The 27,440-nt window shown below is 45.2% G+C and overlaps 1 protein-coding gene and 1 long non-coding RNA gene across 4 annotated transcripts in view; one reads left to right on the top strand and one right to left on the bottom strand.

The window, feature by feature from the left end:
• Positions 1-93: 93 nt before the first annotated feature.
• LOC144933086 (uncharacterized) lies at positions 94-27,269 on the top strand. The gene is made up of 3 exons (XR_013636979.1): positions 94-111; positions 1,764-1,791; positions 27,180-27,269. It is a non-coding gene; the product is annotated as an uncharacterized LOC144933086 (long non-coding RNA).
• ELP2 (elongator acetyltransferase complex subunit 2) overlaps positions 17,989-27,440 on the bottom strand; it is a 51,500-nt gene continuing 42,048 nt past the window's right edge. For 2 of the 3 annotated variants that reach the window (XM_078857575.1, XM_078857584.1), the window contains exons 20-22: positions 27,143-27,279; positions 19,411-19,524; positions 17,989-18,677 (exon numbers count right to left, since the gene is read on the bottom strand). In XM_078857575.1, coding sequence (XP_078713701.1) covers positions 18,509-18,677; positions 19,411-19,524; positions 27,143-27,279 — 420 coding nt within the window. In that variant the 3' untranslated portion in view covers positions 17,989-18,508. Of the gene's footprint in view, positions 18,678-19,410; positions 19,525-27,142; positions 27,280-27,440 lie in introns of those variants that run through there. The other variant, XM_078857593.1, reaches the window with a different exon arrangement.

Here is a 27,440-nt window from a genome sequence, read left to right as displayed (position 1 = left end):
CTATAAGGGGAAGGTACCTGTTAAGCACCTCTGCAAGAATTACGGCCGGTGTTGGCTTCCAAAACAAAAAAAATAGCAGCACTGTTAAACGCTGGGGATGTCAACAACTCGGTAAAATACATGGTTAATAACATCTTTCCAATGATTTCTCAAATTGTACCCATCATCACGGTTGAAGTTATGTCTATGTTTGTATATCTGGATGGCTTCATGCACAAATCTTTGATGGTAGCCAGAAGGTTTGCAGAGTACCTTGGTCTCGGAAAAGACAATATCATGAGAGCCCACAGCGTTGTAACAATGATCAGCAACGGCGGAAGAATCAGTTTTGCCGTGTTTCAGATCTGATTTGTCCTCGCGGACCCAATCAGAGACATGACGTTTCGTTTCCCCAATGTAACAATCACCACAGATGCAACTCAGTTTTTTAAATTCCAGGGTATTGCAAGTCAGGAATGACATTTCACAGATGGGATTAGATCACGGATTTTATGTACTGTACTGAATCGGACCTGAATCTTATGTTTGTTTAGAATTTTGGAGATCTTTTTGGTCACGCCTGCTATGTATGGCAACGTGATGGTTTTGATCGGAGTTTCAGTTGGTTGTTTCTGTATGGTGGGAGAAACAGCTTGGCGGATAGTACAGTCAGAGTTTCCGTTCATCTTGAGGGCCAGATGTACATGTTTCAATTCACTGGTCAGGTGGTGATGGTCAGCGATGCAATGAGCTCTGTGGTATAGCGTTTTGATGAGAGAATTATTTTGAGATGGGTGGTGGTGAGAATCCGGTTTCAGGTAGGAATCTGTGTGGGTGGCTTTCCTGTAAACAGAATGTCCCAAGGATCCGTCAGGTCTCCTCTCAAACAGAATATCTAAGAATGGTAGTTTGCCATCTTTCTCCACTTCCATGGTGAATCTGATGGATGGATGTCTGGAATTGATGTGGTCCAGGAAATGGTTCAATGCTGGGAGGCCATGTTGCCAAATGATGAAAGTGTCATCCACATATCTCTTCCACAGGGAAGGATGCAGGGTAGACATCTATATGGCGTCTTATTCAAACTTCTCCATGAAAACATTAGCTATCACTGGTGACAAGGGGGAGCCCATAGGGGTACCCTTATTCTGTTTGTAGAAGGTGGCATTCCAGTTAAAGTAAGTGTTGGTGAGGCAATGCCTAACCAACGCAGGTACATCCGAGTTCAGTCCATGTTGGACCAAGTCTTCAATTATTGTTAAGGTGTCAAGCACTGGGACTTTTGTAAACAGAGAGACCACATCAAAACTGATGAGGATATCATCAGGAGACAGTACCATGTCCTTGATCATAGAAACCATTTGGGTTAAGTACTGCTGAAGTGGTCTTACCAGTGAAGGGAAGCAGAGTATCTGATAGAAAACGGGCTAGCTTGTAGGTAGGAGAGTTGATCGTGGACACTATGGGCCGTAGTGGGGTGCCTTCTTTATGGATCTTGGGAAGATCATAGAATCTGGGAGGTCTTGCAGCCGAGGGTTTTAGGGAGGGACGTTTGGTTGGTTCGATTAGGGAAGTCGAACTGGTGATGATCTTGTTGGTTTTAGTCGTTAGGCTGTTAGTGGGATCACTAGTTATTAGTTATTTTTAATTATTATTTTATTTTATTATTCTGTTTTACCTACGTGACTTTACCGAAAAAACCTAAGAGTACGACTTTGCCATTTGTTTTGCAATGACGACGACAATTTCCCATTTTCCCCGCATACACTATCAAAATCAACAAGTCGCAGGGACAGATGTTCCATTACGTTGGTAAGCGCGCAACTTTATCTATCTTTCTATGATGAATAATATAATAATATATTATCAAACTTCTAAACAGAGCATCGGGTGCTTGCATGAATTCGTCGTTCGTGTGCAAATTTTGTGACTTTTCCTGGCCAAAGGCCGGAAATGCTTTTGTGAATGGGCGCCTCGGGCGTCCGCGAACAACTAGTGCAATATAAACTGTTACAATAAGAAAAAATATATGCAACTATTACCTAGACACCCTTATAAATGAGGTGCTCTATCTCAAGGGTTTATCCAGGTAAACATTTTATTTAAAAATATATTCAAAAAAATGTCAGACATTAAACAATATATATGCACACAGTATATACTTCAGGGTCATGTGCAGTCAATAACTTCTGTAATTGTACAGCTTTAATTTCATCCACTCAAGGTTCCATTCAAAACGTGATTCTGGCATATTCCCTCTTGACTATTGTTATTCTATGGCATATAAAATCAACAGCAAGCCACAGAAAATCTAATATGACAGTACATCCTTAAGTGGTACAAATGTGACAATTAACCAATTCTGTATATGAACCCAGACAATAGCATATGTTTTAATGTGATTTGGTGAATAACAATACCACTAAACAGGTCAACCCTTCATATGATAAAACATGAATTCGTAACATTTAGTAGACTATAATCTCCATTTCAATGTATTACATAGAATAAGAAAATATCATTTTCCATCTTGGAGACCTTAGACCTGCCAACCAACTGTGTACCGTTCATGTTATGTTTTGGATCCAGCCATCTGGCTCAGCAGTCGAGCAAGCAGGCTTGCAATGTGGAGAGTTAAAAATCCAGGTTGGAGGTCGACTCAGTTTGTCATCCCACCCCTGGGGCGATAACCTGAGTACTACTTTGAGGCATGGGAGGGGGGGGAGTAAGCAGGTCAACAGGGGTTGTCCTATGGAGAGACTCACCCCTGTCATAAGAAATGTCCACAACTGGCTCAGCATGAGCACCACTCCAATGATCATTTGAGCAGGAAATCACTTTGACTTTTGGAGCTTGACACACATGGTAATTTAAGACAGCCATGACTAATGTGTTCTCTCTGAACTGTAAAAATAACGAATGTTTCACATGGCTCAATTTAGGAGAATGCATTTTGTTAAAAGGTTTTCTGATTATAAGCATGAACGCATCACATTTGTTTACCTAAAGTAGCTGGTAAGAAGTTATTACGTGAATTGTTAAATCGCAATATCATGAGGGATGGTGGCAGCTTGGGGAGGCCTTCATCCAGCAGTGGATTGACCAAGGCTGATGATGACAATATCTCACTGGGCAAATAATGAAAAAAGTAGTACAATATTGCATGAAAGCAACAGTGCGCACATCATGTTTATGCTAAAAGCGCAAGTGTTCATATATTGCACAACATGCCAGATTGATGGTCATGTCGTGCAGTTCATGACTAGAAAAATATCTTCCACGAAGATCATGAACAACATTCAGGATGTTGAGAGAGCAATGCTATTGGTTAACACAAACTCAGTTTTAAAAAGGGGAAAACTCTGTCAAAAACGGGAGACTTAGAGATTGAACCACGTATGGCAAAACAATCCATTATTCGAGAAAAATGTAAAATTATTAAACCAAAATGTAGAGCTTAACACATCAACAAACCTAGTGTGGAACACAAAGGTAATTGGTCTGACAATATCAAAATCACATTTGTTTACACGCAAATTGCCATGTAACAAATGTACACGGACCAATTTTGGGTGTAGTAAAATGTTAAACCAGAATGCATATATGCTTCCTTGGTTTTAAAAGTCAAATTCAAGGATGCTGGAATGACATTAACTTTGATCGACTTTTAATTTCCATCGTATAAATGATTTAATTTCAATTTCACAGTTGCTTTGTACCGCACCCTTGCCACATTGTAAATAATTCTACATATATAATTAATGTGTCCTCTGTACCGTGTTAATGCAAGCGTTTCCAGTGACAAACGGCCCACACAGACTATATATGAATCCCAGCATGTTGATTAAACTTTCACAACCCCATATTGGACAACCCTCCTTAACAGCACACAGCCGTCCTGAAAAAAATGCCCTTCAATAAATTTCAGACCAGCACACGTATAAACATACTGAACCACAAAGACCATCTATGGGTGTCCACTGTTTAATATGTTAATAGACGAATGAAAAGGCTGCTATTACAGTATATACTTTCCTATTGGTTAAAACCTATGGTCCCAAGACCACTGGTGGTACGCAAGGCTGTGGGGAAGTTATTCTTTACTGTTCATTATCACAACTAGTAGCATCAGTCAGCTCATCGGTGGAAGTCAATACAAAGCAAGTTAATACTGGTAGGAACCTCCTGGTTACACCAGCCCACAGGGGATTATTGTGTCCATCCGTCCGTCGTGCATCCAAAAATGGGAGGGGTGGGGCTGGGTGGAGAGGGGAGGGGCTGGGTGGGGAGGGGAGGGTGGGGAGGGGCTGGGTGGGGAGGGTGGGGCTGGGTTGGGGGTGGGAGGGGTGGGGCTGGGTGGGGAGGGGCTGGTCACCCCGTGGTGCGCCTATAAAACTCAACGTTTAACCTACTCACGCCGGCTTGTGCCCGTCCTCAAAGTCGGCCATATTTGCGGAATACACCACGCCGCCGTTGACCCTGGCCATTGACCGAGCAACCCAACGTTCCTACCAGCTCCCTCCGCAGGAATGTGTTAGTTTTTATGCTTTTTAATTACATTTCACAGCACTTTTTGAGTAGTTTGAATTTTCAAGACACAATTGGTGCACAATTGTCCGCACATTCGTTTTTGGGTTGATAGTGGTCCGCGAGTCCAGAAATGTTGGAGAACCACATTTATGGCCAACATTGTAATGTGAACACAGGGCGATCTATTTAGAGATGCCCCACTAAAATACAGCGGCAGATACAACGATGGAATGTGATTAGTGTCTGTTGAGTGTAGCATCCTGTACAAGCAACACATTCTCATTTGTCACCATCTTCTATTAACACTGTTGCTTGAATGTGCATGACGGGACTTTCGTTGGCCCACACCCAAACTTCTTTGGAAAATAAGTTATGCGAGCGTGCCACCGATCCGTTAATCCCCATCCATGCTGCCTGCCTCCTTCCTTCTCCGTTCCTCTAATGCAGTGATTGTTAACCTGGGGTGCACGCATCCCCTGAGGGTGCGAGATGCCATTTCTGGGGGTGCAAGACATGGCCAGATTTTTTTAGAAGGTAAATAATCGAAACACAATTTAGCACGGGCACATAAGCACAACTACTTTGTTTAATCAAACCTATGTATTTATTAGCATACGTTTTTTACTATTGAGAACCAAAGGGGTGCAAGGCTGCAGTAAAGGTTAAGAACCACTGCTCTAATGTGATGGATGCCATCACTTTCACAACCTTTAACCAATTGTTAAGAAACTTCCAGGGTTATTATAAATCAGTGTGGCATCTATAAATGAATAACCCTCTACTGTGGAACATATCTTATCTCCATGATCCCACTTCAAAACGTGAAAAATAGTTAACAAATCATAACAATAAAAACAATGCATTGTAAATTTAATATAACTAAGATTGGCAAGGTACAGTAGGTACTGTCGCTATGTCAAGGTAGCAATTACACACAAAACGGCGTAAATCCAGCCAATGAATATACAACTCGTTAGCTTCATGTTAATGTACTGGCAAATGGATCTTGTGTGATTGCAATCAATGAGCAATCAATGAGATCCTAGGGACTTCACATATAATTTCAGCCAGTGTGAATTTCACACATTTCAAACTTTTGATGAGATAGTCATGGGTGTAGTGTGGAGACACTGGTGGAGGCACCCCCTCTTGCTGGGTGTAATTAATCTGGAAGTTGGACAACCAGGAGCTTATGTGGGCATCGGTCTATTCGTCCCACCAGCCAAGCAGGATCTTAAAAGCTATTCATATTCATCACCACTGGGCACCGACTAAAAAAATGTGGCAAAGACACTCTTCATTAAAATCCACCAGACATCGAATGTGATTAAGGGACACGCACTCACTTGAATACAAAGGACATACTGTAAGCCTTAGCATTTCCTATTAATTGAAATACTGCACAGCAACTCAGTAATAATTTACAAATATAGGCCACAACATTATTGAGGGAACTAGGACGTTACATTAATCTGAGACTTGTTTAGATAATAAAATGTTTGATGTTAAAAAAGCAACACTTGTCCATATACAGTGAGTGAAAAAAATATTTGATCCCCTGCTGATTTTTGTACGTTTGCCCACTGACAAAGAAATGATCAAATTTCGATTTAAAGCTTTCGTGACTGCAGGGATTCATCTTCTTGGTTCTTTCGGTAAAGTCACGTACAAGGGAAGTAATAAAATAATGAAAATAAAACATAATAAAATAAAATAATTCTCACGACGTTTCGGCTACAACGCAAGCAGCCGTCTTCAGGTGAAGAATGATACACTACCAAGCTAGGAGCTTATATATAAGCTGGGTTGGAGGTGGAAGAGCGCCTTAACAGAAAGAATGTGCATATGAAGAGGAATTTAGCATATTCATGGGAAATGCGTAGGAGGTGGGCGGGGGGGTTTCAAAGTCATATTATGCCCATGCATTATGCAGGATCAGCAGCACCAAGGGGGGGTGCAGGGAGTAGCATTAACAAAGGGAAGGAATGTTAATGATATGTAGCTGCAGTTACTAAACAACCACATAGAAAACTAAAGTATAAACTACATAAAAAACGAAAGTATAAACTGCATAGCACCATCAGTATACTTACTATACTCTACAATAAGCTGAGTTACTAACAGCAAGTAATACATTACAATTCTACGTCGTAAAAATTATATAATATGCTTCCATCTAAACTTTATTCTCTTACATCACACGCATATACCGTACTATATACTGCCATAGATAAACCCAACATTAAATTATATACTGTATTGCTATAAACCATCCTATACCTTATACATATTAATATAACACTATGTATTATTCTACCCACCTTAATGTGTATCGAAATGGTTTATTACGTCCTTCCAATGATTGCTAAGCCAGAATCCATCTTCTCGGTTAAAATTGTCTCTGTGTTTGTATATGTGGATCGCCTCATGAACGAATCTCTCATGATAGCCAGATGGCTTGCAGAGAACCTCTGTCTTGGAGAAGTCAATGTCATGTGAGCCCACTGAGTTGTAACAGTGATCTGCCACGACTGAGGTGTTTGTCCTACCGTGTTTCAGGTCAGCTTTATGTTCACGGATGCGGTCCGAGACATGTCGTTTGGTTTCCCCAATGTAACTGCTACCACAGAGGCAACTTAGTTTGTAGACGCCAGGGTACTGTATGTCTGGAACCACATCTTTTACAGACGGTACCAGATCACGGATTTGATGTACTGTGTTGAATCGGACCTGGATCTTGTGTTTAATCAGGATTTTGGAGATCTTTTTTGTGACCCCAGCAATGTAGGGTAAGGTGATGGTCTTGAAAGGCTCCTCAACAGGATCCTTCTTGATGGTTGGAGTGATGGCTTTGCGGATTGTGTAGTCGGAGTAACCATTAGCCTTAAGAGCTTGGCGTACGTGTTTGAGTTCACTGGAAATGTGTTCATGGTCGGAGATGCATTGGGCTCTATGACATAGAGTCTTGATGAGGGAATTCTTCTGGGATGGATGGTGGTGGGAATCCGGTTTTAGGTAAGCATCCGTATGGGTGGCTTTCCTGTCGACAGAGTGGCTCATTGAACCATCAGGTCTCCTTTTGATTAGGACATCCAAAAAGGGTAGCTTGCCATCTTTTTCGACTTCCATGGTGAATCTGATGGCTGGGTGTATGGAATTGATTTGGTCGAGAAATTGGTCTAGAGCAGGCCGGCAAGCTACCCTTTTTGGATGTCCTGATGGTGTCCTCAAGCTGCCCCTCACCAGTCTAACCGAGGAATTCAAGTGTGCAAAAACCAGGCTCCAGATGACACTGAATGAATCTCGAGACCCAGTGGTGAGCAACAACGCGCCGACCTTGGCAACTGGGCGCAAATGGAGGCCAGGAAAAGCAGTCCAGGAGGCAACAGCAGCCCTCAGACATGCTGACATTGCGGGTCATGTTCAGCAAGGGAGAGGAGGCCTTGGGCTAACTAGCCGTGCTGCTTGGAGTAAAGCCACTGCACCAGAGCGGCGGAAGATGGTAGTGCAGGAAGTACGCCATCAGGAGGAGGCTGCAAGGTGGGCCAAGGCAGTCTCTCTTGCCAAACAGGGACAGTGCACTCGATGGGACAGTGTGGAGAAGAGGAAGATCAGCTGGAAGGATCTGTGGGCCATGGAAGCGAGGCAGTTGAGCTTTTCCATCAGAGCAACATATGACGTCCTTCCAACACCAGTTAATCTTCACCAATGGTATGGTGAAGATCTGGACTGTGCCCTCTGTTCCATGCCAGCCAACCTCAGGCACATTCTCACAGGGTGTAAAACAAGCCTCACCCAAGGACGCTACACTTGGCGTCACAACCAAGTCCTTAAAAACCTTGCGTCCGCCCTGGAGGACAAGCGAGCTGCCACCAACTCCCTACCACCCCCAGCAGCATCACACCCCTTACGGACGACCTTTGTCCGCGAAGGGGCTAAACCACCGAGGAGTGGCTCTACACCAATAGAGCGAGACCAGCTGCGCTTGGCCCGCGACTGGAAAATGCTAGCTGACATTGGCCGGCAACTTGTGTTTCCTCCGGAGATCGCAACCACCACCCTAAGACCTGACATGGTGCTCTGGTCCCGTTCGCTCAAGAAGGTCTTCATCATTGAGCTCACAGTACCTTGGGAGGACTCAGTAGATGAGGCTTATAAGCGAAAACATCTGCGCTATGCCGATCTAGCTGCCGAAGCACGGCATCATGGCTGGAATACAGAAGTCCGACCAGTGGAGGTGGGCTGCAGAGGTTTTGTGGCAACATCTACAACCAGACTGCTTAGAGACCTGGGAATTAAGGGCCAGAGCCAGCGTTCGGCAATCAGAGCTGTATCGGAGGCGGCAGAAGGCAGCAGTCAGTGGCTCTGGATGAAGAGGAAAGACCCCAGCTGGGCCCCAAAGTGAGAGGGCCAGGAGGTATGCAGTCAACAATGCTTGACTCAGGGAGGAGGACACCCCTGCCATGCATAGTCCCATGGGATGTTGGCTATCAACAACAAGGCAACTCCTATGACTAATTGGGAATGGGACGCAAGCGTAGGATTGATCACCCTGTCGCTGGCCGCCTTTGGGGAGGGTGTATAGTATGAAAGGCCGAAACACCCTAGGAACCAAAGGTTCACTACTGACGATGCACTCCCCAAATTTCACCAGGCTCACTGTCCATGAACTCTTGGAAGTGCTTGCACAAAGGATAGTAACATCTCATCCTGTGTTCTTTGGAATCGGTATATGCTCGTGTGATGTAAGAGAATAAAGTTTAGATGGAAGCATATTATATAATTTTTACGACGTAGAATTGTAATGTATTACTTGCTGTTAGTAACTCAGCTTATTGTAGAGTATAGTAAGTATACTGATGGTGCTATGCAGTTTATACTTTAGTTTTTTATGTAGTTTATACTTTAGTTTTCTACGTGGTTGTTTAGTAACTGCAGCTACATATCATTAACATTCCTTTCCTTTGTTAATGCTACTCCCTGCACCCCCCCTTGGTGCTGCTGATCCTGAATAATGCATGGGCATAATATGACTTTGAAACCCCCCCGCCCACCTCCTACGCATTTCCCATGAATATGCTAAATTCCTCTTCATATGCACATTCTTTCTGTTAAGGCGCTCTTCCACCTCCAACCCAGCTTATATATAAGCTCCTAGCTTGGTAGTGTCTCATTCTTCACCTGAAGACGGCTGCTTGCGTTGTAGCCGAAACGTCGTGAGAATTATTTTATTTTATTATGTTTTATTTTTATTATTTTATTACTTCCCTTCTACGTGACTTTACCGAAAGAACCAAGAAGAAGAAATGATCAGTCTATACTTTTAATGGTAGGTTTATTTGAACAGTGAGAGACAGAATAACAACAAAATCCAGAAAAACGCATGTCAAAAATGTTATAAATTGATTTGCATTTTAATGAGGGAAATAAGTATTTGACCCCTCTGCAAAACATGATTTAGTACTTGGTGGCAAAACCCTTGTTGGCAATCACAGAGGTCAGACGTTTCTTGTAGTTGGCCACCAGGTTTGCACACATCTCAGGAGGGATTTTGTCCCACTCCTCTTTGCAGATCTTCTCCAAGTCATTAAGGTTTCGAGGCTGACGTTTGGCAACTCGAACCTTCAGCTCCCTCCACAGATTTTTCTATGGGATTAAGGTCTGAACACTGGCTAGGCCACTCCAGGACCTTAATGTGCTTCTTCTTGAGCCACTCCTTTGTTGCCTTGGCCGTGTGTTTTGGGTCATTGTCATGCTGGAATACCCATCCACGACCCATTTTCAATGCCCTGGCTAAGGGAAGGAGGTTCTCACCAAAGATTTGACGGTACATGGCCCCGTCCATCGTCCCTTTGATGCGGTGAAGTTGTCCTGTCCCCTTAGCAGAAAAACACCCCCAAAGCATAATGTTTCCACCTCCATGTTTGATGGTGGGGATGGTGTTCTTGGGGTCATAGGCAGCATTCCTCCTCCTCCAAACACGGCGAGTTGAGTTGATGTCAAAGAGCTCCATTTTGGTCTCATCTGACCACAACACTTTCACCCAGTTTTCCTCAGAATCATTCAGATGTTCATTGGCAAACTTCAGACGGGCATGTATATGTGCTTTGTTGAGCAGGGGGACCTTGCGGGCGCTGCAGGATTTCAGTCCTTCACAGCGTAGTGTGTTACCAACTGTTTTCTTGGCGACTATGGTCCCAGCTGCCTTGAGATCATTGACAAGATCCTCCCGTGTAGTTCTGGGCTAATTCCTCACCGTTCTCATGATCATTGCAACTCCACGAGGTGAGATCTTGCATGGAGCCCCAGGCCGAGGGAGATTGACAGTTCTTTTGTGTTTCTTCCATTTGCGAATAATCGCACCAACTGTTGTCACCTTCTCACCAAGCTGCTTCGCGATGGTCTTGTAGCCCATTCCAGCCTTGTGTAGGTCTACAATCTTGTCCTTGACATCCTCTTTGGTCTTGGCCATGGTGGAGAGTTTGGAATCTGATTGATTGATTGCTTCTGTGAACAGGTGTCTTTTATACAGGTAACGAGATGAGATTAGAAGCACACTCTTAAAGGGAGCGCTCCTAATCTCAGCGTGTTACCTGTATAAAAGACAAAGACACCTGTTCACAGAAGCAATCAATCAGATTCCAAACTCTCCACCATGGCCAAGACCAAAGAGTTCTCCGAGGATGTCAGGGACAAGATTTATACAGGTAACAAGCTGAGATTAGGAGCACTCCCTTTAAGAGTGTGCTCCTAATCTCAGCTCGTTACCTGTATAAAAGACACCTGGGAGCCAGAAATCTTTCTGATTGAGAGGGGGTCAAATACTTATTTCACTCATTAAAATGCAAATCAATTTATAACAATTTTGACATGCGTTTTTCTGAATTTTTTTGTTGTTATTCTGTCTCTCACTGTTCAAATAAACCTACCATTAAATTATAGACTGATCATTTCTTTGTCAGTGGGCAAACGTACAAAATCAGCAGGGGATCAAATACTTTTTCCTCTCACTGTACAAATGTCAAGTTGTACTATCTGACCAAGACACCATCCAGCCAGTGAATGATCAGTATCATTATTTATGTTAGTTACCTAGACAATAACTACAAAAATAGAACCAAGTAGGGAGGCTCTCATGAAGTGTGATATTTACGCTTTAGACTTGGAAGTACAGCTCTTGCAAAATGGATATTAAATAAAAGATTCAGATATTTAACTTTACTTATCAATGCCGAATATATTCGTAAATATATATCAACCTCCAACATGACATCATACGATTAGCAATGGTGTTCAGGCTTCAACGGAATCCTGACATTTGAGTATTATTGAAATAAGCACTAAGTATCAACTGTCAGCTGAGTATATTTCTGGCTCCACCACCCCATTTGTCATCTTGAAAGTACACGTTTCCAACACCACTCTGCCCCAGTCTATGAAAGCAAAACAAATGCTTTTTTACGTATAAAATGTAGCAGGGCCGTAAAAGAACAGCCTGCATTTTGCCATATACTGACCGTGTTCAATTCCTAATCAAATAGTACTACTTGCTCTATAGTATGAATTCAAAGATTGCATACCTGAAATTATGCTGTGCAACATTTGCAAAAAATATATTTTGCCCATATCTGGTGCTTTTGTCAGATAAATTAGTTTGTAAGCATCCTCACTGGAGTGTGGCCTGAGGCTGCATGCAAAAATCATATGCGAACCATAATCAAATAATTGCCTTTTGATGCCCCAAGCCTTTGTATTTTCCATATCGTGTGCCCTACTATTTGCAAAGCATCCAGTCGGTCAAAAGCCTTTTCAAGCCTGTGGAGCCTTGCACTGGATTATAGACAGATCAAAAAGTGGCCTCTTGGCAATCAGCACCTCTTTTTTTCCACTTTACAAACGATAATGCACCCTCAAGCTATCCAAATATTACCCTGGACACCAAAACAACTTTATATATGAACACTCAACCAAGCTGAACCATTTTAATCTAAGGTTATTGGCATGATTATTCATAAGATGTCTGGAGGACTCAATGTGTAAAAGATCGAATTGATATCTACTGCACTGCTTATTGTTCGTTTCTCAGTCCGCTTGTCCTGGTGAGGGTCGCGGCAGCAGCATGTTGAGTAGGGCGGTCCAGACCTCCCTTTCCCTGGCGACAGACTCTAGCTCTTCCTGGGGAATTCCCAGGCGTTCCCAGTCCAGCCGAGCGACAACAGTCCGGCCAACGTGTCCTGGGCCGGCCCGGGGTCTTCGCCCAGTGGAATTTACCCAATAGAGTTCCGGGGAAGTCTACCGGGGGCCATCCTTGACAGGTACCCGAACCACCTCAACTTGCTCCTCTCAATACGGAGGAGCAGCAGCTCGAATCTGAGGCTCTCCCAGATTACCAAGCTCTTCACTCGATCACGGAGAGTGAGCCCGGCAACCCTGTGGAGAAACCTCACTTTAGCTCCTTGTACCCACAATCTCATCCTTTCGATCATTACCCAAAGCTCATGGCCATAGGTGAGGGTGGCAATGTATATCGACCTGTAAACGGTGAGCTTTGTTCGAGATCTCAGCTCCTGCTTCACTACCACAGAACGCTAGTGCCCGCAATACTGCGGACACACCAATCCGCCAGCCCATCTCCCGCTCCCACTTACCATTATTCGCGAGAGACCCCGAGGTACTTAAACTCCTCCTCTAAAGGCAGCGGTTCCCCTCTCACCTATAGAGAACAATCTCCCGGGAATGAACGATTACCTCAGCTTTGGAGGTGCTGATCTTCATCCCAGCCGCTTCACACTCTGCATCAAACAATTCAAGTGCATGGGGCGCGACATCTGCCCGTTACGCTTCCTCCTCCACCGCATCGGTTGGCTCCCACCGGGCCCCCATCCACCGATTGATGGGGCCCCCGTGCTGGCGCCCTGAGGGACATACTCGTGCTGCTGGTTTTGGAGCCACACGGAGTTAGACCACACGCCCATGCACACTGCAGCTATCGCTAACACAGGGGGCACGAACGTCCTCAAACCTGTAAGCGATTACCTCTTAACGCGCGCGCACGCCGCGGCCCCGCATTCACTCTCACCGCGCATTCCCCCACGCAGTCGCTCTACACAGAAATTACAGACACCACACCTATGCTCTGTGCTAACTTTTATTCTCAGCGCAAACCACGCACTACCCGGGGGGAATATTTTGCGAGAAGAGCCGAGCCTACTCCTGCCCAAGTCCCCAGTCACTCAAACGCCCTATCATGTACTTCGTAGCTGTACTCACGGCATCGCATGGACAAAGAGGACAAAAAAGCCTTGCCTATCACTGCTTCGTAGCGGCACTCACTGGCGTCACATGGATGCTGCGAGCGGCCCGAGAAGGCCGGATGGCAGGGGGGGGGGGGTCTTGGTGGCCAAGATGTTGAAGATCTCTGTTTGAATGGTCCCGAGCTCTCCTTTTATCCCCCTGACTTTTAAAAGCCCGGGGTCGTGTTGTCCGCACAGCCAATCGTGTGCCTACCTGTCGTTCCAGCTCTTTTCCCCCTTTTTTGCCCTTACATGGACCATCGCAGCCGATGCTTCTGCGATCCATTGTCTGCCCCTCCATACTCAGGAATGCATTACTCACCCTTGTTAATTCGGAATAGCGCCCGACTGGCGAATACACACCCTGCGAGTGTATATTAGGTAGGGAGGTCGGGGGGGGGGGGTTGTGGCGCTGCGGTCCCCTGTCCTCATGGTCTGCCCTTCTCGCTTATTCCCCCCCAGCTTCTCCCGATGTCATAAATGACTCATCGCGGCTGGCCCGGTAAACCTTTTTGCGCCCATACACTATTAAGCCAACTCAGCGGCACCGTGATGTAAATTGTCCTGCGAGGGTCGGCCAAACCCCTGGCACCGGGAAACCGTGGGACTTTCCTGATAGGGACCCTTCGGATTAAATCTGTTGTGCCAAGCAATCCCCCAAGCCAGGACACTATGTGTGTGCGCTGCGTGTGTGTACTCAGTGTGGGGGCCAAGATCAGACTAACGAGGCAAAGAGGACGTCATCTATTATAAACTCCTTAAAAACAGATTTTTTTTTTCAAAACAACGGTTTTATTCACAACTTCGTTTAACTCACGGTCGAGAAGTACGTCAATGATGCGGCGCCTGCTCCCACATCAATGCTTACTTGAATAAATTGTTTCTTTTATAAATGAATCTTCAACGTACATCTTTTGTGTGGAGGGTGCCCTAAACTAATTCAAACGGAGCAGGCACGCCTGAGACACGTGGCGCCTGCTTCTTGGGCGAGGCGATTCGAGAGTTTAGGGACCACAGCGTTTTTGACCTACACAAAAATTTATATAAATAATGCGTACATACAAAATGTTAAATGCTTTAAAGGAGCCAATTAATTGAATAATCGATGCCGATTTTGTTACAGGCATGCATTGTCACCAGATCTGAGTACGTGCGCAAAATTTGGAATTGATTGGACAACAGAAAGTAGACTAAATTTTGATTACAAGATTTGACCACGACAAACAGGAGTCAAGTTAAGTAAAACCATTGCAAAAAGCAGCGATGCCACCTCCATGCCCCCGTACTGGATACTCTCCATACCTCGGCTGCGCCTTGATGTCCTATTCATGAAAATCACAAACAGGAGTGGAGACAAGACACACCCTCGGTGGAGTCCAACATCCACAGTGAACGACTTTGATTTACCACTAATAACATGGACACAGCTCTCACTCCAGGAATAGAGGGACCAGATAGCACACAAAAGCGGCACCGGTACATGATACTCCCGCAGCACCTCCCACAAGACATTGAGGGGGAAAACGGTCATATGCTTTCTCCAAGTCCTCAAAGCAGAGATAGACTGGAGAAGCATACTCCCGTAACCCCTCAAATATGTGAGGAAATAGAGCTAGTTCATTGTTTCATGACCATGGCAGAATCTGCATTGTTCCTCCTGAATCTGAGGCTTGACTACCGGGCAGAGCCTCCTCTCCAGCACTCTGGCATAAGCTTTTCTAGGACGCTGAGGAGTGTGATTACTCTGTAGTTGGAGCACACCCTCTGGTCCCCTTTTTTAATGGGAACCACGACCCCAGTTTGCCAAACCAGAGGTACTGTACCCACCTTCCATGCAACATTGAAGAGGAGCGTTAGCCACGACACTCCTACACTGTCCAACGCTTTCAATAACTCTGGCCGAATCTCGTCCACCCGAGTTGCTTTGCTGCTATGAAGGCCCTCAACCACTGCAACTTCAGCAGCCACGATGGAAACGACCCCCCTCCCAGTTGTTTCCAGGGCTGCCTCCTGAGAGGGCATGTCCACCGGGTTGAGGAGCTCCTGAAAGTGTTCCTTCCACCTTAGTTGAGGTCAATGTAACACCACCCTTACCGAAAACAGCCTCGGCCACATCTCGTCGATCCCTCCCAAGGCGTTGAATGGTTTGCCAAAACATATTTGAGGCTGCCCAGTAGTCCCTCTCCATGGCCTCTCCAAACTACTCCCATACCCAGGCATTAGCTTCAGCGACTGCTGCAGCTGCCGCCCTCTTGTTAAGCCGGTGCCTCTCCATCGAGTAGGGAGACCTTTTTCTGAGCTTAGCTTGGAAAGCCTCCTTCAACTTGACAGCTTCCCTCACCACTGGTGTCCACCAGCTGGTCCTAGGGTTGCCACAATGACAGGCACCAACTGCCTTCAGGCCACAGCTTTTCGCAGCTGCATCCACAATCGAGGTCCTGAACATCGTCCACTTGGAATCAATGTCCACAACCTCCCCGGGAGTGCAGAAGTTTTCCCGGAGGTTGAAGTTGAAATCTTTCTTCACTGAGTGTTCCACCAGACATTCCCAGAAAACCCGCACAATTTATTTTGGCCTTCCCCGTCTATCTGGTTTGTGCCCAAGTGTTGAATCCAACTTTCCACGAGGTGGTGATCAGTTGACAGCTCTGCCCCTCTCTTCACCCAAGTGTCCAGAACATACGGCCTTAGGTCCGATGATACAACTATAAAGTCAATCAATGACCTTCGGCCCAAGGTGCTCTCATACTTATGAGCATCCTTGTGTTCGAACATGGTGTTTGTTATTGACATTCCGTGACTAGCACAGAATTCCAATAACATCTCACCGTTCGGGTTCAGATCAGGGGGGCCATTCCTCCGAATCATGCCTCTCCAGGTATCTCCATCGTTTCCCACGTGAGCATTGAAGTCGCCCAGTAAGACTAAGGAGTTTGTAGGCGGCATTCTGTCGAGCACTGCACCCACCGTCTCCAAAAAGGCCAAATACTCTTAACTGATATTTGGTGCATAAGCACAGACAACTGTTTTCCTTTCTTGAGGCGACCCTCTCATCCACTGGGAAAAACTCCAACTGAACAGCACCCAGCTGGAGGCTTGTGAGTATCCGCACAGCCGTTCGGGGCTCGTCACCAGGGGTTACTCTGGAATAGTGGACCACCCCCAATTGACAAGTTTGATTCCAGTGCCAATACTGTGTGTGGAGGTGAGACAGACTATATTAGTCGGTACCTTTCCACCTCACCAGCACACTACTTTTCCATGGACTTCCATTATCATTGTATATGCATTCCTACACAAAAATGTGACCCCAAGACAAAATAAAATCACACTTAAGAATGCAGCAAACCTTTTTAAAGCACATATTGAATGGAAAATCGATTTTATGATAAAATAATAACTCAAAACAAGTCACGAAATAAAAATGCTGTACAGTACATACATCCAAAGTAATTGCGATAAGGTCTATTTTTGCACTTCTGAGATCACTTGCACTTAATGGCCTCTTTCCAGATATCTTGACTTAATTTTACTGTTAAAAAAGGAGGCGAAATCCTGCACAGTATAGTGTTAGGCTTGATCAACACAAAGGAACGAACCAAGACAAGCCAAGCATGGACGGCACGCATAGCAGCGCAGGAAACCAGTACAGTGTGAAAAGTGAGCCACCCACACCACGTGGAACGGCATAAAATGCACGCCTGGACAAACGATAGACTGAGCATTACTCAATCTTTTCCCCCAAATCATTTAGATTTGTTGTTTCATACGTTCCGAAATAGTAAAATTCTTATATATTGAGTTGAAGTATGAGGAATGAATGCACATACTGTACTACTTTAAGGTACTGTTTAGGTGGCAGAATTGTTGAGTATGAATTCCTGTAGTCACGAAAGCTTCAAATCAAGTTTGAACCACCTCTACGGGGATGATTTCCACACAACTCAGACATGACTTCAACCAAAAAGATGGATGCAAATTTAGCAATCTTTGGAAAGACATTGATCAACCAGGTAAAGTGTTAACTATTGTGTTGGCCGACTCTCTGAGTTGCATTACATTTCTAAGTTTGCCAAGTTTGATCTTTTTTATTTTTCTCTCTCTCACCCTGTTTTCTCTTTGAATTTCACCCCCACCCTCTCGCCCGTAACAGCAGCCCCTCCCTCCCCCCCTCGGATTAGCCGAGGTATGCCTAGCTCTGCAATCTTACATTTACTTGCAAATTCCATCTCTAGCCCCGCCCACTTACCCTTGGGTTGTACCCACCTCAAACGTATATAACCTTTGGCTACAATAGCTCTCTCGCTACATTTCTTCCTGCCTCAAGCAGTCCACCTGCTGTATTTTTTCACCTGAAGATGATTGCTTGTGTTGCGATCGAAACGTCGTGATCTATTAGTTATTTTTCTATCCACGTGACTTTACCAAATGAACCAAACTGTATGAATTTCTGCAGTCACGAAAGCTTCAAATCAATACATTTTCTCTTGATTGTTTCTCCAATTAAAAAAAATCATCGTTTTAGAGTTTCAAGACAAAACTAGACCAGATTACACGGCTTCCCCTGGAATGGAGGCAGATTAATACATATTTTAGCCTAGTCTACCACACTGGCCAGACATCTTGAAAGAGGTGAGAGTTGCCTGCATTTTACCCCACCACATGCAACTTATTTATCGATTAACTGTAACACAACCTTACAATTTTCAAATGTAATGTCCGGGTACGTAAACGTCAAATATCCTGACAGCGCTGTCAGCTCCAGCGCTGGCCAGTTGTAGCCAGGCCTCGTCCTCAACATCGTCCGTGTCGCATCCCGCGCGCCCCACCCGGGGCCGCCAACGCAGCCGCTTCACAGCCAGCGTGTGCGACATGCTGCAGCAGAGGTGCAAAAATTATCATTCAAATCCACCGGAATGTTCAACAATTTAGAAAAAATTACGTCTATGCATGTTTTATGTAAACGCTTTCCAACGTGCATTGGTCTTTGAAAGAATTTAATTATGAGTATAGAAGAAAACAGTTTGCTGTTAGGGCTAATTAATTTGCATATTTGCAAAGAGTCCTTTTTGCTCTGGACTGTTTCTTCATGTTTTCGGAAACCCTTTCATAAATTTGGCTGGGTTTCAATTGAGTAAGTACCCGATTGCAACACAACCTTACACTGAAATTGTGTTCATATTGGATCATCTCTATAGAGTCCCCCCCCCCCTCCGCGTTACGGACGGTTGGACAGAGCTAATGCATTAATGTTTAAACCTTAGTTGGAAAGTGTAAAAAAATATTACATTCTTGAGTTAAACTTTTATGAGCGGTGACATGCAATTTAAGATGAGATTTGTAAATACATTTACATTCAATGCGATTCCAAAACTGCTTACAGCAATGCATTTAATGGACTCCGAGAATGCTAAATTGCATAAGCTACAGTTGCAAAAATATAGGTGAGTGGGGTCTGAAAAAAAGCAAGTGTATACATTTGAAAAATTCTAATCTCATTAATAAAACATTGTATCCTATGCATGACATTAGGAAACACATTTCGCACATACACTAATGTGAATGTGTCAGCTGCATGCGGTATGCAGATGTGTGCAGTGGGTTGTACTTTTTGCTGAAAGAGGCCCACGGTGTCCAGTCACGAAGAACGGCAGAATCAGCACTGGCGTTCCACAAGTACAGGGAAATCTTCCCACTTTCCAACCCCACCGCCATCAAGTACCTGATCAACAAGAGATAATACCCTTTTAGAAAATAACAGCAGGCTTAAACACGACGATGTACATTTACACAGGCCCACGTGTTTTTAGAGGCAAAACAACACAAATGGTTAGTTAGAATGGCTTGGGCCTTCGACATAGTGAAATATAGCTACTAAATTCAATTATTAGAGTGAATCAATTATAGCGTGTTACTTTTGGAGAAGTGCATGGACAACATTGAAAATCAATTAAAGGACCGCACAAAACATTAGAACACTGAATTGTGTATTTTACCAATATTTTATGAAATGCTTGATTTACCTCTAAAATATAAAATATAGTTGTTCAACTGTACACTTGTTACTGCTCATCATATTACAAACACAACTGGCAAAACCAAATTAACTTTAAAAAATTCCAATCTGCAGAAAAAAAACAAGAGCTGAGGTTTAGTTTTGGAGCAACAATTGTACCGGGGCTAAAATTGACATCATGACCTCAACTATACTTCAGATTTTAATACTTAAGGTGGGTTATACATAAACGTTACACAAGACACAGCAGGAAAAGGGGGAAATTGGAATACATTATCTCAGGAAATACATTGGTCAATAGGTGTAATGCATTGTAAGCATCGACTGCTAATGTGGGAGCTTCACTTACACAAAGGAAAATTACATCAAAGTTAATCTAACCTATATAATTCATTTTTTGTCTGTCTGTCTATCTGTCTGTCTGTCTATCTGTCTGTCCGTCCGTCCGTCTGCGTACGCTCCCTTGCGGGGGATGTAGCTCTCGGACCGTGGGGTTCGCCGAGATTAAATTTTGCAGGTGGGCACGCCCCCGGCCCCGCGGTAAACTTAGGCATTTCCGATTTTTCGTCTCTAAACTTTAAATCGGACCGATTATCGATTTAGTGCGATTTCTCTTTAATTATTTATTTAAATCTTTATTCATTTATTTAATATCGCCGACCGGCGCGGACCACGGCGGTTGCCCCTGGCAACGGGTAGCAACAACTTCGCTGCGGGGTGGACGCCATTTTTAATTCCCGTAAAAAATATGCGCACGCATTAACACGCGACTCTGAGGTAAATTCATCAAAGTTTCACGTCCTCTTCACTCCCCCCCCCCACCCCAATGTGTGCAATTACTATTATAGGGTCGGTAGATAATACAATTATAGCGATTAGACAGTATTATTGTAGCGCGGGGGGGGGAGTTAACGGCCCCAGTACCCAGCCTCAGGCCGGGTGGGCAATCTAGGCGAGGCCGGAGGCTCTGCACGGTACTAGGCCTCGACACGCAAGTCTGTCAGGCGTCGACTTTGTGGTATAAACTCGATATACCCAGCGTTGCCCGGGGGAAAAATACATTTAAAATCTTCTGAAAACTTTAAAACATAACATCCCAATGAAAATACAACTGTGTAATTAAAACTCTAAACCCGACCGCGCCAAACATCGATTCTCTGAATCGCTAAAAGGAATCGAAGGTTGTAGATTCATTTAGAATCGCCTTATTTCCGTTTAATATTAGTTGGTTATAGAGTTTATATAAACTGCTACGAATGGGAAATATCCGGCGTTGACCGGGGCTAAAATATAATAAAAACTCCTGAAAACTTTAAAACATAACATAACAATGAAAATAAAACTCTAATTAAAAATGGAAACCTCCTATGCGCCAGGAATCGATTCTTTGAATCGCGCAAAGGAATCATCGAAGGTTGTAGATTCCTTTAGGATCGCCCTCAACATGTGGTGAGGGGGAGAGTGGTGAGGGGGAGAGTGGTGAGGGGGAGAGGGGTGAGAGTGGTGAGGGGGAGAGTGGTGAGGGGGAGAGTGGTGAGGGGGAGAGTGGTGAGGGGGAGAGTGGTGAGGGGGAGAGTGGTGAGGGGGAGAGTGGTGAGGGGGAGAGTGGTGAGGGGGAGAGTGGTGAGGGGGAGAGTGGTGAGGGGGAGAGTGGTGAGGGAGAGAGTGGTGAGGGGGAGAGTGGTGAGGGGGAGAGTGGTGAGGGGGAGAGTGGTGAGGGGGAGAGTGGTGAGGGGGAGAGTGGTGAGGGGGAGAGTGGTGAGGGGGAGAGTGGTGAGGGGGAGAGTGGTGGTGGTGTGGGTGAGTGGTGAGGGTGAGGTTGAGTGGTGAGGGTGAGTGGTGATTGGTGAGGGTGAGGGTGAGTGGGGAGGGTGAGTGGCGGTTGTTAGTGGTGATTAGTGAGGGGTGAGTGGTGAGGGTTAGTGGTGAGCATGAGTGGTGAGGGTGAGTGTTGAGCGTGAGTGGTGAGGGTGAGTGGTGATTGTTGAGGCTGTGATTGGTGAGGATGAGTGGTGATTAGTGAGGGTGAGTGGTGAGGGTGAGTGGTGAGTGGTGAGGGTTAGTGGCGGTTGTGAGTGGTGATTAGTGAGGGGTGAGGGTGAGCGTGAGTGGTTAGGGTGAGTGGTGAGGGTGAGCAGTGAGGGTGAGCAGTGAGGGTGAGTGGTGATTGGTGAGGGTGAGTGTTGAGGGTGAGTGGTGAGTGGTTAGGGTGAGTGGTGAGGGTGAGTGGTGAGCGTGAGTGGTGAGTGGTGAGCGTGACTGGTGAGGGAGAGTGGTGAGGGAGAGTGGTGAGGGAGAGTGGTGAGGGTGAGTAGTGAGTGGTGAGGGTGAGTGGTGATTGGTGAGGGTGAGTGGTGAGGGTGAGTGGGGAGGGTGAGTGGCGGTTGTTAGTGGTGATTAGTGAGGGGTGAGTGGTGGGGGTGAGTGGTGAGGGTGAGCGTGAGTGGTGAGGTTGAGTGGTGAGCAGTGAGGGTGAGTGGTGATTGGTGAGGGTGTGATTGGTGAGGATAAGTGGTGAGGGTGAGTAGTGAGGGTGAGTGGTTGTTGTGAGGGTGCGTGGTGAGGGTGAGTGGTAAGAGTGAGTGGTGAGGGTGAGTGACGGTTGTGAGAGGTGATTAGTGAGTGGTGAGGGTGAGTGGTGAGGGTTAGTGGTGAGGGTGAGTGGCGGTTGTGAGTGGTGATTAGTGAGGGGTGAGTGGTGAGGGTGAGCGTGAGTGGTGAGGGTGAGCGTGAGTGGTGAGGGTGAGTGGTGAGGGTGAGCGGTGAGGGTGAGCAGTGAGGGTGAGTGGTGATTGGTGAGGATGTGATTGGTGAGGATGAGTGGTGAGTGGTCAGGGTGAGTGGTGAGCGGTGAGGGTGAGTGTTGAGGGTGAGTGGTGAGCGGTGAGGGTGAGTGTTGAGGGTGAGTGGTGAGTAGTGAGGGTGAGTGGTGAGCGTGACTGGTGAGTGGTGAGGGAGAGTGGTGAGGGAAAGTGGTGAGGGTGAATGGTGAGTGTTGAGCGTGAGTGGTGAGGGTGAGTGGTGATTGTTGAGGCTGTGATTGGTGAGGATGAGTGGTGAGTAGTGAGGGTGAGTGGTGAGGGTGAGTGGTGAGTGGTGAGGGTTAGTGGCGGTTGTGAGTGGTGATTAGTGAGGGGTGAGGGTGAGCGTGAGTGGTTAGGGTGAGTGGTGAGGGTGAGCAGTGAGGGTGAGCAGTGAGGGTGAGTGGTGATTGGTGAGGGTGAGTGTTGAGGGTGAGTGGTGAGTGGTTAGGGTGAGTGGTGAGGGTGAGTGGTGAGCGTGAGTGGTGAGTGGTGAGCGTGACTGGTGAGGGAGAGTGGTGAAGGAGAGTGGTGAGGGAGAGTGGTGAGGGAGAGTGGTGAGGGTGAGTAGTGAGTGGTGAGGGTGAGTGGTGATTGGTGAGGGTGAGTGGTGAGGGTGAGTGGGGAGGGTGAGTGGCGGTTGTTAGTGGTGATTAGTGAGGGGTGAGTGGTGGGGGTGAGTGGTGAGGGTGAGCGTGAGTGGTGGGGTTGAGTGGTGAGCAGTGAGGGTGAGTGGTGATTGGTGAGGGTGTGATTGGTGAGGATAAGTGGTGAGGGTGAGTAGTGAGGGTGAGTGGTTGTTGTGAGGGTGCGTGGTGAGGGTGAGTGGTAAGAGTGAGTGGTGAGGGTGAGTGACGGTTGTGAGAGGTGATTAGTGAGTGGTGAGGGTGAGTGGTGAGGGTTAGTGGTGAGGGTGAGTGGCGGTTGTGAGTGGTGATTAGTGAGGGGTGAGTGGTGAGGGTGAGCGTGAGTGGTGAGGGTGAGCGTGAGTGGTGAGGGTGAGTGGTGAGGGTGAGCGGTGAGGGTGAGCAGTGAGGGTGAGTGGTGATTGGTGAGGATGTGATTGGTGAGGATGAGTGGTGAGTGGTCAGGGTGAGTGGTGAGCGGTGAGGGTGAGTGTTGAGGGTGAGTGGTGAGCGGTGAGGGTGAGTGTTGAGGGTGAGTGGTGAGTAGTGAGGGTGAGTGGTGAGCGTGACTGGTGAGTGGTGAGGGAGAGTGGTGAGGGAAAGTGGTGAGGGTGAATGGTGAGTGGTGAGGGTGAATGGTGAGGGTGAGTGGTGAGGGTGAGTGGTGAGGGTGAGTGGTGAGGCTGAATGGTGAGGGTGAATGGTGAGAGTGAGTGGTGAGTGGTGAGGGAGAGTGGTGAGTGTGAGTGGTGAGGGTTAGTGGTGAGAGTGAGTGGTGAGGGTGAATGGTGATTGGTGAGTGGTGAGGGTGAGTGGTGAGGGTGAGTGGTGAGGGTGAGTGGTGAGGGTGAGTGGTGAGGGAAATTGGTGAGGGAGGTTGGTGAGTGGTGAGTTGTGAGGGTGAATGGTGAATAGTGAGTGGTGAGTGGTGAGGATGAGTGGTAAGGGTGAGTTGTGAGTGGTGAATGGTGAGGGTGAATGATGAGTACAGTCAATATGCACTGCTGTTATCATACCAGGTACCACCACCACAATATGTACTCCTCTCATCATAGCAGATACCACCACAGCAGTATGCACTGCTGTAATCATAGCAGGTTCCACCACAATATGCACTGCTGTCATCATAACAGGTACCAACACAGCAGTATGCACTGCTGTAGTGATAGCAGGTACGACCTCAGTCGGTATACACTGCTGTAGCGATAGTAGATACTGCTATCGAGTTGGTAGATACCGCTATAGTAAATACTAAAACAGTCAGTATATACCGCTACAGTCAGTCAATACTGCTACAGTGAGTATATACTACTATACAGTCAGTACATACTACCAGGGTGAGTAGCTACTAGAGTCAGTAGATACTATTATAGAGTGAGTAGATACTGCTATAGATTTTGTAGTTACTACTATAGTCAGTGGATACAACTATAGAGTCAGCAGATACTATACAGTTAGTCGTTACGAGTATATAGTCGGTAGATACTACTGTAGGCCCAGTAAATACTACTATGGTCAGTAGTTATTACAGTCACTAAATACTACTACACAGTCAGTAGCTACTACTGGCTCAGTAGATACTACGGTACAGTCAGTAGATACTACTACAGAGTCAATAGATACCACTTCCTCTGTTGTATGTAAGGTGTTGTTAGTATATATACCTACGAGGGGTAAAGATAAAAAATATCTTTACCCCTCGTAGGTATATGGGGGGTGGAGACCACAATTTTCGGAAACCTTTTGACATCAACTATTTACCCCACACTTTCTACAACTTTTTGAACTTGTGAAAGCCTCATATATTTGTTGGTGGAGAAATGTACAAACAGCCCACCGGGCTTTGACAATACCTTAGTATCTGTGTATATATATGTAAGGTTTTTTAAGAAATATATTTTTCACCCGGGCAAAGCCGGGTACTTCCGCTAGTGAAGCTATAAAACTTGCTGTATTTTAATATTTCATGCCACAAAAGGTGCCAATAAGGCAAAAACAGAAATCCAAGATTAATCCCTTCACTTCTAACACAAAGACAAAGAATATATCAAAAAAATAATCCTGCAGCAAATATTCCAGAGAAAAGAAAAAAGCCAAGATAACTTTCCTACGCATGTGAATGCTTTGCGAAGTATGTACATGCGACGTCTGCAAAAACTGCTCGGTGACTAGAAATACTATCACAAGCCATGGTCAATCCAATACTGGCTAAAGGCATTCCCAAGCTCCCACCACCTCTCAGAAATTATAAGCTAAGGTAAATAAAAACGTCAAAAGGGGCTGCTCTGCCTATGGGATATATGAACAGAGCCATCAAACAGTGGATTTGCACAATTCAAATAACTTACATTTTTGCAGAGTTATTTCTTAAGATATTTTAAAATAGCGTAAGACTGCCATCAACAGCAGATGACAAAAAAATCACTTGTAACTGTTGTTGTTTGCTGGTAATTTTCTATATTTTTTGCAAATGAAATGAAAACACAAATTGTTTAAAAGTCACATTTTTACCTGCGCAAGAACATTCACATTCTTGTTTCATGACATAGGCATCAACCGCCTTGTCTGCCAGTTATGGAAAATGAGATTTCAGGGGAATCATCCTATGCCAGCATAAAATGCTTTTGGTCTGCTCTAAAGTCAGATGCGGCCTCCCTTGTGACAAGTCAGTGTAATTCATAAAGCCAGAGGTTCTTATGTTTTGCCCGCTACAATCCAGTGCAAACATTTTATATCTCGCACACTTTTCACAAAGCGATTGGTGCACAAGGTTAATTGAGTTTGAGCTCAGATGATTCGCTAGCACAGTCCTGTTTACACTGTGTAGGGACAAAAAAAATCACATTAATTTTGAAAATACAAATTTGGTCATTCTTGAATTGGTGTGACCCAAAAACTCGAATTCAATAACGTTAACAGATATGACACAAAAGATAATAACTATAATACAATAAACACAAAATGACAGACCCCACCGTGCTCAGCAGATATCGGTCTTCATATTCCATGCCAAAAAGTATCCACTCAAGTGATAAAAAACACGGTACATCATTTAATAAAAAAAAAAGACAATACATTTTAAAATAGCTTCCTGGCTATCAACCGTTACACAGCAGTACATGTCAATAACAGTTAAATGATAGGATGTAATTAGCATTAATCAATGTTCGCATTTGGTGTGTGGATGCAGCACTGCCAATTGTAGGTTTATGTCATTCTCCGCTTCTATTGTGAACCTGCCCCAGTCCTCCAGTAAATTAAAAATGAAAAACTAAATTGTGCCAGCACACTGCCAAATTTAAGAACTTAAAAGATACCAATTATTTAGAGCAGTTTACTTAATCTCGTCATTGTTCATGCCTTACAAGTCAAAGATGAAGTAATTTAATCACATGGCAACATCATCATCTTGAATGGTAGCAACTTCAAAAGCTTATAACTTTCTTTGACCCTGTACAAATGAAAAAAACCGAATCCATCTCATTCCCACAACTTGTATGCATTTTACTTCTAAAGTGGTTACATAAAATGATTGCTATATTGTCACGTGATATCCCCTGACACCACCTCTTTCCAACATGTTCTTCTCCTTTCTAATGATGCGGAGTTGTTCAGCAACATGTATTTGTTCATGTTGAGGTTGATGAGCCTGTGAATGGCTTCAAGAGTTGCCTGATGAATAGCGGAAATGAGGCCAATGAATAGCCAAAGTGCTACAATAATGCAAATGGGTTCGATATTTGTGACCGCCGACAAACCTTGAGTTATTCCTAGTTTATCATTGGTGTAGGAGAAAGCCACATCTACCATGTGAAAGTGTATGCGAGCCACACCACACAGAGGTAAACGACAAATGGAAAGTTCTTTAGATGTCAATAAATTAACGCTAGTGAATACCTGCCGTCACATGCCTCGCGAGGGGCAAATGCTACAGCTGTCGCAGAGTCTGTGGCGTCCAGGACAGAGGAGCACTGGCAGATGGGGCCCATGGCACCTGTTGGAAACGCATTCTCCTGCTTGCCCCACACCACCACCTGGCACGTAAAAACAACTCCAGGTGAGAGGAGTATTTTGCATCTCCGGACAGACCAAACATTTGCATTCCCAGAGGGGTGTTACAGACGATACGATATGGCGATGAATGTATATGTTCATGCACACTCCACATCTTTTGCTCAACACAATTCTATTTACG

Source organism: Lampetra fluviatilis, chromosome 1 (assembly GCF_964198595.1).
Source record: "Lampetra fluviatilis chromosome 1, kcLamFluv1.1, whole genome shotgun sequence".
In the NCBI taxonomy this organism is placed as follows: domain Eukaryota; kingdom Metazoa; phylum Chordata; class Hyperoartia; order Petromyzontiformes; family Petromyzontidae; genus Lampetra; species Lampetra fluviatilis.
The sequence above is the reverse complement of the archived record's forward strand: the minus strand, read 5'-3'. Positions and strand labels throughout refer to the sequence as shown.